At 29.0% G+C, this 10707-nt stretch overlaps 1 protein-coding gene across 4 annotated transcripts; it reads right to left on the bottom strand.

Annotated features, from left to right (window-relative positions):
• Nucleotides 1–1700: 1700 nt before the first annotated feature.
• Nucleotides 1701–6728, bottom strand: WRKY30 (WRKY transcription factor 30). 4 transcript variants are annotated; one of them, XM_026126289.2, is made up of 4 exons: nucleotides 6568–6728; nucleotides 6068–6403; nucleotides 5818–5934; nucleotides 1701–1840 (listed from the first exon to the last, which is right to left on the bottom strand). In XM_026126289.2, the coding sequence occupies exons 1-4, from the start codon at nucleotides 6628–6630 to the stop codon at nucleotides 1769–1771; spliced, it is 588 nt and encodes a 195-aa protein (XP_025982074.1). In that variant the 5' UTR covers nucleotides 6631–6728; the 3' UTR covers nucleotides 1701–1768. The 4 variants fall into 4 exon arrangements, with proteins under 4 accessions (XP_025982074.1, XP_006601212.1, XP_040866790.1 ...); XM_006601149.4 differs by lacking the exon at nucleotides 1701–1840 and adding an exon at nucleotides 4934–5516; XM_041010856.1 differs by lacking the exon at nucleotides 1701–1840 and adding an exon at nucleotides 4934–5450.
• Nucleotides 6729–10707: the final 3979 nt, after the last annotated feature.

The raw sequence follows: 10707 nt of genomic DNA, 5'->3' as shown, positions 1-10707 counted from the left end.
AATCTATTTGTCCAAAGCCCTTCAAAATTATCTACGCTCTAAAGTCATCTCATTGGTTCTTCTTGTCCACCATTTATAAAGAATGTGTGTCATAATTTGGGATGATTTTGGAAAATGTGCTGTTTGGAATGCTATGAAACAAGATCAAAATATTTTTTTTTTTAAAAGTAGGAATCGTATTAACATAATCTTTTTTGTTGAGATGAACAAATTTGAAGAGAAAACAATACCTGCATAAAGTGTTACTTGAAAAGATAAGATTCGTCACATACAGAGATCAAGTCGAAGTACCGGAGCTTTACCATCCATCCCGATATAGCGAAGTGGTGGTCACTGGATACCAACTGTGTCTATATCGACAAAAATTTGTAAAAGCATATATGATATAAAGTTTTGATGATATCAAAGATAAGTGTTTCTCAAGTTTGATCCAAAAGTCACAACTCTTCAGAAAATAACTCCCAAGAGTCACAACTCTTCAAAAAATAACTCTTTCAGAAAATAACTCTCAAGAGTCACAACTCTCAGAAAATAACTCTCAAGAGTCACATTTGTTCAAGAGATTTTTGAATGGTCATCAAAGGCCTATAAATAGGTGACTTGGGTAACGAAATTCCTAAGAGAGTTTTTCTGAACTAAAATGTCTTATCCTCTAAAAAAGATTCATTTGTCAAATAGTTGCATATTCAATAAGGAATCTTGATTAATCTTTAATTGTAATATCCTTCTCATAAAGAGAGAAACTTCTTCTTCTTCTTATTCAAAGAGATTGATTAAGAGACTGAGGGTCTCTTAAGTTGTAAGGATTTCTGAACACAAGGGAAGGATTGTCCCTGTGTGGTTCAGACTTTGTAAAAGGTATTTTACAAGATAGTGAAAATCTCAAGTGAGATTGCTTGAGGATTGGACGTAGGCACAGGAAGTGGCCGAACCAGTATAAATTGAGTTTGCATTTCTCTCTTCCTTTATCTCATTTATGTTATTGCAATCAATTTTTTCTTGCATGTTTAAAGAACATTATTAAATTGATTGTTATTTTTTCTTCTACATTCTGAGCCTATCATTTAGAAGAGGGTTAAAAGTTTGTTAATGAGACTTAATTCACTCTCTCCTCTTAAGTTATTGAGGTCACTTATCCAACAAAATTAGCAAAATTGTTTCGGTTGGTTAACAAGAAAAATAAATTGTAGACATGGAACCCTCGTGATATAGTGAATTGTAAATAAATATTAATAACAAGGTTGAAAATGTAATTTATCACTTTAATTTAAATATTTTCCTTATATTCTCTTTTATTTGTCTTGAATCAAACCACCTCTATTTTCATCTTATTTCTTACTTATTCATCTTCTTTTCTTTTCTCATCTATTTTCTTTTATTCCTTCATTTTCTCTCCTCACAACCAAATGATGGGTTAAGGGTTTTTCCACAACAATCCAACTACTTTCTTTGGGATCTAACTAATATTTACTCAACATGTTTAAAGCATACAAAACATAAAGGGGAATGCATAATATGACATATGTGATAGATGTGACGCCCTCTACCCCTCACATATATGTACTAATAATAAAATAAGTAAGAAATCAAAATTAATTAAAAAAATTTAAAACACATTTAAATACAAGCCTATCAAAAGGATAAAAAGCTCATATTCACTTTTCTAACATCATAATAAAACTTGTCCAAATAAATAATAAATCATCTCGGCTCAAAACAAGGTCATCCAAGACTTCATGCAATTAATATAGAAACCTATACCCCAATGTCATATCCTATCAGAGTATTGTGTTCCCGTGTGCTCTAACATGAGGCTCTTCATAGTCATCCACTTAATCATCTGCTCCCCCGAACACAAAGTTCGAGATTATCACAGGACCCAAACACAAACAACACACAAGGAGTGAGTTATCACATGCCTAACTAATAGAGAAACAAGACAACTAAATATACATATCATATAGATGAGATACAACTTACTTAAACATAACTCATGTGATTCCACCACTTTGTCATTTAAAATTTAATTTTCAATCATCAATCACATTTCACATGAATCACACACTTCGATCAAGACATAATAACACTCATCAATTTTATAATAAACAATTAGCAAGCGTTATGCAACAGTTATGATAAGACTCAAGCCTATATGCAATGTGGTACCATGTCAGTGAAAAACCACCCTGGGGCGCTTAGGAGTACATAATAAGACACTCCATAAAATAGGTATGTTAGGTCACTCTCACTAAGTAAAATCATAGGTAGATCAGTTAGGGTCACGCTATTTTGTGAGAATGCTTCAACCATGTGGGATCGGCACATGCTTAAAGGGGCACTCAAACCGGGTGTATTTACCCCCAAGGTCTACACTCCAAAGAGTTCGTCAGGGCCTCTCCCTCCTGATTTAGGTCCAACCCCTAAAATATTTTTTTGCAAGCAGACACTGTTCATGAATTATACAATACCCATGACCTCACACTCGTATTTCAAACACGTTTAACACATTGCGCCACAATTTAACTTTGGTTCCTCACTAGGAACCTACACTTTCTCTTTAACACTGCGCATAAACATTTTTCTTAATATAAACACTGATCGGGTTATTGTATAATTCACAGCTCATAACACAATTATTGTCACATCAAGTGTTAAACGCACACATTTATTCACAATCAAATATCATACCCACAATTTAACATCTCATAATGTCACAATCAATCATCACTGATTTACATGTATCTCACAAATTAACACATGTTTAACTTTGTACTTATACTCAATTTCAACAACAATATTATAAGCAGACACTGCTCATGAATTATACAATACCCATGACTTTACACTTATGTTTCAAACACGTTTAATACATTGCACTATAATTTAACACTGGTTCCTAAATAGGAACCTACACTTTTTCTTTAACATTGTGCATAAACACTTTTCTCAATATAAACATTGGTCGGGTTATTGTATAATTCACAGCTCACAACATAATTATTGTCACATCAAGTGTTAAACACAGTTATTCACAACTAAAACTCATGTTCACAACTTCACATTTCATAATGTCACCATCAACTATCTCATGTTTACGTGTATCTCGCAATTTAACACATTCAACATTGCACTTATAGTTAATCTCCAAAATAATATTATAATCTCAAAGTAATATATTATTCTACAATTCATCATATATTCAATTTATCACTTATATACAATTTCAATCATAATTTCGTAATCCCAATATATCTATTTATACAAAAGGTTTATCACAACATGAGAAGTAAAACCCTTCAAATAATTTCGCATAATTATATCAAAATCAATTAATCAAAATCATAGGTATGAAAAACGAAAAACATCAAGAGAACTCACTCAATTTTATCAACCAATTCACACCAGGACATCAATATTGTATTTATAATCATAAATAAAAAATTCAATAAACATCCTAAAATAAACCCAATTTAATCCTCTAAAGATCCCTACACGTGTTTATTCTAATCCCCAATTGCGGTAAACTCATCCCTTACCTCTAAGCGGGCTCACATGTGTATTGTGACAGCAATAGTGACATCTCTAGTAATTTCCTAAGATTTCTCAAGTTTTTCCTCTGACTGTTCTGATAGGATTTTCAAACGTTAGAGAGAAGGAGAAAGAATTGAAGCCTTCATTTCACTATCTACGTGCGATGAGTATTTCTCCCTCCACAGAAATTATTTTGCAAATGCCAACGGTAAAATGTGTGGAAATGAATCACGAACCACATATCAAAATTTTATGACAATCAAACGCTAAACGAGTCCGAGATCGTAATTTTACTGAGACAATTTTGGGTTTCTGCGGGAAAAGAAAAAGCTACGATGCAAAGGGTATTTCTCTTAGCTCCGACATGTTTTCGTAATTTCCAATGGTGAAAATGTTTGTAAATGAGTTCCAAACCTAGGGCTCAAATTTCACCATGATCCAACGGTGAGTGAGTCCAAGATTGTTATTTTTTCTGAGACAGCTTTGGTGGTATGTGGGAAAAAAAGAGGATTTTGTGAGGGAAAAACTAACCTAAGATGTCTCTATTTATAGATAGGTACTCACAATCTATCATTTATTCTATTTATTTATTTTTATTATTTTATAAAAACAAACTCTATTTTATTTTCTATCAAATGAATAAATAAAATATCTATTTATTTATAAATAACAATCCTTTTTAAATTGGTTTAAAAAAAAAGAGATATTACAATAGATCCATTCCAATTGTCAAAATACGAAATCCGATCGTGAAGTCTCTTTCACCTTTTATATGTTGAAGGATATGGGGCCTAGGACAAGCTTACACCATGTACCCTAAACACAAATCCTTTATTGGGTTCTTGAATATGAAACATTTTCAATATGTTGTTTACATACCTATAGTTTAACTTAGGTCAATCAAGAAATTTCTTTGATTTATCTTTATAGATCTTGATTCACGATACATTGGAAGTCTCACCTAAATCCTTCATGGAGAAACTTTTGTTGTATTGTACTAATATTTTACACATATTTAATGCAAGCAAGCACCCTCAAACTAGTTAGGCCTAGTCGATCATTTCCGTCTTGTACTGTTTTCAAATATACAGTATAGTTACATGTATAGATAGATAGAAATGGAATTAAGTTCGCAGGGGGGGAAAAGAAAAGAAACGGTGTACAAATTTATTTCATAAGAGGAAATCTGATTTTTCTTTTGTCACTTTAATTTTCTATATACATTCCAACTATTTGTCTCTTCAGCCCCTCTAAAAAGAAGCAAGCAAACTAATACAATCCCTTCTCCTCAGTGCAGTGAGTATATACATGATTGAACTTATTTTAAGAAAATAATTTTTTTTATAATCTTTCTGATAATTAAAAAAGAGAGAGATTATTTTTTAAAATTGATAATTTGTTCATAATAATGATGTGTGTTTTTTATTAACAACAACTATAATCTCTTAGTCCGAGATTTAATTACATTTAAAATTTATCACATTTCTCTAAAATTGTATTTTGGGGATATCTCCCACAAATTCAGTATATATTATGAATTAAGTTACACCTAGGTTAATAATTCACCATTGGGCCTCTAGAATTTTTCCTGAAATGGCAGTGGCAAGTTCTGTTGTGAAATTGGGATCCCTTGTCAAAGAAGTAGCCATTTGTTGAACCAAAAATTGCTGGATAGAGGACTTTTGGGCACTTTCAAATTCAACCAATCCTGACTTGACCAAATCAAGCGTTACGGTGGGGCAAACAGCACTTCGAATTGTCGCTGTATTAGGTGAGGAAACAGGACTTGACCCTTTAAGAGGAGGAAGGGCTTCACTTTGGTTTGAGACAAGTGATATTTCAGCTCTTTGATGACCATGGTTATGCTCTCCTTCATACGTTGTAACAAGTATTGTAGGGTCCTCTAAACTCCTTTGCACCCAAATGATCATTCGGTGATGAGATACATTAGAAAAATTTGATAACTTGATCTTGTTTTGTGAAGACTGAATTCAAATGGGTGCCAATTAATTAAAATCTTCCGTAAAATAAGCTTTAGTTTTTTTCATTTTATTAATTAACCTATTTCCGCTCGGGTTTAGAAATGATTCTATTTGAGACATAATCAAATACTAAATACTTCTTCGATCTGACAGACTTTTAAGAGATTAACTCTTTTGGCTATAACAAACTTTCAGTTCAAAATTATTATTTTTAAAATATAGAAACAAAAAAAAACATATTTTATTCTTATAATCTTTATGGACGGTGATATATAGCTAAATCAAATTATGAAAAATTATATACCTTTTTTTTCACGGGGCAGCTTGGGGCAAAGGAGCACCTGAAGTAAGCTCTAGGAGAAGGGTTATCCCTAGTGACTTTCTGACCATATTTCCTCCATTGATATCCGTCCATCACATACTTTAGTTACACAAAATAAAAAAAACAAATTCAGGATTCCCAGATAGTACTTGGAGTTGATTAAACCTCACAATATATACACAAAACTATAATACAAGTTATCAGGAAACAACAATAAATTTTAGGAACTTACTAAGCTATTGTTAGATGCTTCAGTCTTGACAAGAAACTTGGAAACCTTAGGCGAGGAGTTGAAGTCCTTGTACTTTTTGAATGAATCCTCAGTGATGATGGAGCTGCACTCAGCATTATTATTACTAACACCAACAAATTTGTTGGTACAACATTGATCACTCTCGGCAGCTTTTCTCTTGCGTGAAGATTCAATTGGGTAGTCTAATTGCTGATCAAAATTCGTGTTGATCAATTGGCTCAGTTGCTTTTGCAGAGCCATGTAGTTCTCACACAAGTGGGTCAACCTCTTGTTCTCACAACTTAGACGACGCAACTCTTCTACCAAAGCCCCATCCTGGCCACCAAATTTCCCGTGTTAGAAAGAAATAAACAACTTATTTTTATCCTTAAGAATTAAACATCAGAAACTTAACTGAGTAACTGAGTTAGAAACAAAAAGAAGACTATATATTATACATTATATATGTTATTTATGTGTTTATTATATTATATACGAACCATGTGCATAGTAGAAGGATCAACGTTAAGATCGAGTGAAGTATCCCCGCATGTTGGTTCCATATTTGAAGATTAATATTCTTGTGTGAGAGAAAATGAAATGTTTTTGTGGGGTTAAAGTGAGGGATAAGATATATAATAGTGAGGGGAAGGAAGGAAGGTTGCAGGAAATGAGTGAAAAAACGACCTTCTCAACCCGCGTCATCTTGTTTATCGTCATTGCTTGTGTATCTAGAATTCAGTGCTTTTTGATGAGGCATACACGCGTGTTGGAAATAAACAAATCTTTTAGTTTTTTTTATATTATTATTAACAATTTTTTAGTTATTATATGGATAAATAGTGAAATTAAAAAAAAATGGGATGCGGTGACCAAATTAATCTTGAGAAATAAAAAGTATATAAAGTACAATAGATTAATTTTATTATTAAATTTGTGAGATCAATTTGTCATTAGGTTAAATTGTTCAAGAATCAATTTGATAATAAATTATATTTTTTGATGATCAATTTAATATGTTATAAAATTATTTGGTAAACTAATTTGTGACAACTTACATTTAGAAATTAAATTTAAATCTTATCTCTTTATAGTATCAATTTGTTATCTCTCATATTTTCATGAATGAATTTAATTATTTATTGTTTTTATTATATTGATATATTGAAATAACAAGATGTCAGTTTGAATAGAACTAATTCGATCTCTTAAACAATATTTCAAATTTAAATTTTATGCATGAAACACGTATTAAAAGTAATCAATTGATTTTTCAATAAATATTAGTTATATTGACAACCAAGTGAATATTTTGCATCAATAATACCATTAAAAAAATATTGATACACTTAACTTCCATTACATTTCTTTAAATGTTTTTTACTTACATCTGTCTCTACTTAAAGTTTAATGAGATATATTTACTGATTTTATATTATATATTTACGAGTACACAATATTAATAAAAGCACTCTTCATAAACTTACATGTGTATATGTTTTATGAAAACAATTAAATCAAGCTATTCATAAATTGATTAACGCATTGCCTAAAAAAACAATTAATTAACGCATTGTGACATTTTAAAAAAATGTGGAAAATGATGACATTGATGTTTTGCTCTTCCAGGAGGGCCTGAACAATAATTTCACCAAGTGGTTAAGCTTATTTCGATAAATTAAGTTGACGTTGAAGTTGGACATATTTTTCTATCAGCAATAAATTAAAATACTACTATCTCATTGACTTTGTCACATAAGCATTAATCCATTCTTCAATGCCAAGAAACTGAGAGAGTCTTTCTAAAATATTGATTAAGGTGTTCTTTTTTTTTTGTATTTTTTATTTTTTAGCAAATATAATATATTATCATGTTTGGATTTATAACTTTCTTTAATAACTTTACTTTTTTATATAGTCTGTGATATCTCTCCGTTATCCTTTTTCTACCACTTTTATATTTATCTTCTTCTTTTCATTCCTCCGTTATGTACTTTAAATTTAAAAAGTTAAAAACTCACGGACAAAAGTTATACAATTTCAGGCCTTTCAAAAACAAAGTTATATAATTTCTATTAAAAATTAAGAAAAGTACATCATATTTCCATGTGTGAACACAAAATTGAAACAACAAAAAATTGTCCTTTTTTCTGATTTGATAGTATATATTTAATCTGTATATATAAAAAAAGATAAAAATAATTATATACAATATTACAAGTTAACTTTTAAATGTTTTTATGTGTCTGATAATGTTTATTATAATTTGATGACAAAGCAAGTGTTTTTCTTATTTTTCTTCTTAATTTGTTGAGCTTTTTAAATGCTATCTGTTGGGAAGCTAATTTATCTAGGTTTTATTTTTGTGAATTTCATCGTTTGGTTCTAATTTTTGCCACAACCCAAATACCATATAGGTTTAATTAACTACTCATTTGATCATTGATCCTTATAGTTGTACAAATTTTATTTTTTAGTCATTATATTTAAAAATTATCTCTTTTCATCCTTATACATATTATGTTTAATCTATTTTAGTTTCTATAAGTTTAAATGATAAGAGTTAAAAGAGATTAAAAATAATATATATATAGGGACTAAAAGAAATTAAAATGGTATGCGTATAAATTAAAATGAATAATTTTTAACTATAAGGATGTTAAATTTATGCAACTATATATAAGGACTAATTAATTAAACCTAATATATATTATTATATAAAATACAATTAATGATTCTTCAGAAAAAAAATATAATTAATGCTGGCTTTTCAGTTTTCGTGATAAATATTATGTCTTCGAATATATGAAAAAAATTGTGTGTTGTTTGAACAAGTTATATGCATTTAATGTTTTTTTCTATTTAATTTATTACTACTTTTTTTACGAGCTTTAAACCTTATTATGTTGTGGTTGTTTAAATCTTTTGTTGTTGGTTCGTTGTTGCAATATTATTATTTGTTTGAATTTGAAATTTGGTTTGCTAGAATTTTAAAATGTGTCAAGTCCTTAGTTAATAATGAATATAAGAATATAATTAATCATGTAGTTTTCAAATTTTAATTTATACTAGCGTTATGTGTATATTTGAGCAAATCAATCTCTTAAATTATTTCATGCATCGCGTGTTTTTTTACAGAACGCAACACGTGTGTTTTAAGTTAGGTGTTATATAAAATAAAGGATTTTGTTTATATGAATCTCATGTCATACAATTGTCAGCTAATTCACTTTTCAAAATTTTGAGGAGTGGCCAAAAAACACGTGGTTGAGGTTGTGGTAGGAATGCTCAATGGTTAATTTGAACTAACTTATGAGTTCATAATATTTAACTAAATTAATTAAGTACAATTTGTTCTCCGAAAAAAATTAAGTACAATTTGATTTATTAGCATGGGGTAAATTGGACCAGATCAATGAACTTTGATCATCTTTAATTAATCGGAATATTAATTATTTTTAATATTTCACTATTTGAACTAATTAACTTCAACACCTTCACTAATTTAGCGTATTTTTATTTTTATTTCTATAATTTATTTATTTTAGTTCTTATAAAATGTATTTATTTTATTTTTTATCTTTAAAGAACTTTAAATAATAATAAAAATATTATTTAAAATATTTTAAAAACAAAAAAGAAAATAAACATATTTTATAATAACTAAATCGAAAAGAATTGCATAAACAAAAATAAAAAATACTAAATTATAATGACAAAAAAGATATTTAAGTCTTTTTTTTTATTATATGGATACATAGAAAGTATTATTTTTTATAAAAAAAAAAGTATTATTTTCGATAATGAGAATCCTAACTTTAAATATCTAGTAGTAGCTAGTAATATATTCTAAAATTATTGATTATGTGTTACTTCATTGAACATGAATACGAACACATATATTACATCACTACCAAAATAGAATATGAGCAAATTAAGGGGTTTAATTTTTTGTGTTTATACAGCCAATGGAGCTAATTAAATTAAATAAGCAATTCAACCCAAACTATCATGTGCTTGTTATGCCTTTAAAAAAAAATATGTGTTACCTTTACCACTCATAGTCATAGGTATCCACTAAGAGGTCTTTGGGGATGGACAAAAAAATCGTAAGATGAAATTTGAACTTGTAAATTCTTGAGCCAGATGTTTAATTTAACCCGAGTAGGCAACAATATGAAATTATTAAGCATGCTAGTTCAATTTAATTTGTCATTTCTCAATTTATATAATAACTATTTTTGTGTGTATATATATATATATATATATATATGCAATAATCTTAGTTTGGTAGATATAATTAATTAACGGAATTTTAATCTGATAGATCAGGTTCACACGTTGTCAAAATAATATTAGTGCATGAGTCGGCTTAGTGTGGTGAGATTGGAATAATATATATGAAATTGTAAGTTCAAATTTGAATGCAATGATTATAAAAAATAATAATACTAGAATTAACTTGGTTAGTCCCATGAAATTACTAAAACAAATAAAAAAGAACAGATTAAATTAACAGTTTAACGTTTTTTTTTTATAGTATTTGAGATTCTATTTTATGTAAATGATTTTATATAACCGTTGAGTACGTAAATTAAAATGCACGAATTTAGTTTAACCAACTGTCTCAATTCTAAATA

This window comes from Glycine max, chromosome 17, assembly GCF_000004515.6.
Source record: "Glycine max cultivar Williams 82 chromosome 17, Glycine_max_v4.0, whole genome shotgun sequence".
NCBI lineage: Eukaryota > Viridiplantae > Streptophyta > Magnoliopsida > Fabales > Fabaceae > Glycine > Glycine max.
Note: the sequence above shows the minus strand (reverse complement) of the source record. Positions and strands in the feature narration are given on the sequence as shown.

What these genes read in the sequence shown, in the direction of transcription:
- WRKY30 (XM_006601149.4), bottom strand. Translation starts at nt 6,630, where the DNA reads ATGGAACCAACATGCGGGGATACTTCACTCGATCTTAACGTTGATCCT. An exon ending in ATCCTTCTACTATGCACATG is followed by an intron (nt 6,404 to 6,567) that starts GTTCGTATATAA and finishes TTTGGTGGCCAG; the next exon opens with GATGGGGCTTTGGTAGAAGA. An exon ending in AAGCATCTAACAATAGCTTA is followed by an intron (nt 5,935 to 6,067) that starts GTAAGTTCCTAA and finishes GTGTAACTAAAG; the next exon opens with TATGTGATGGACGGATATCA.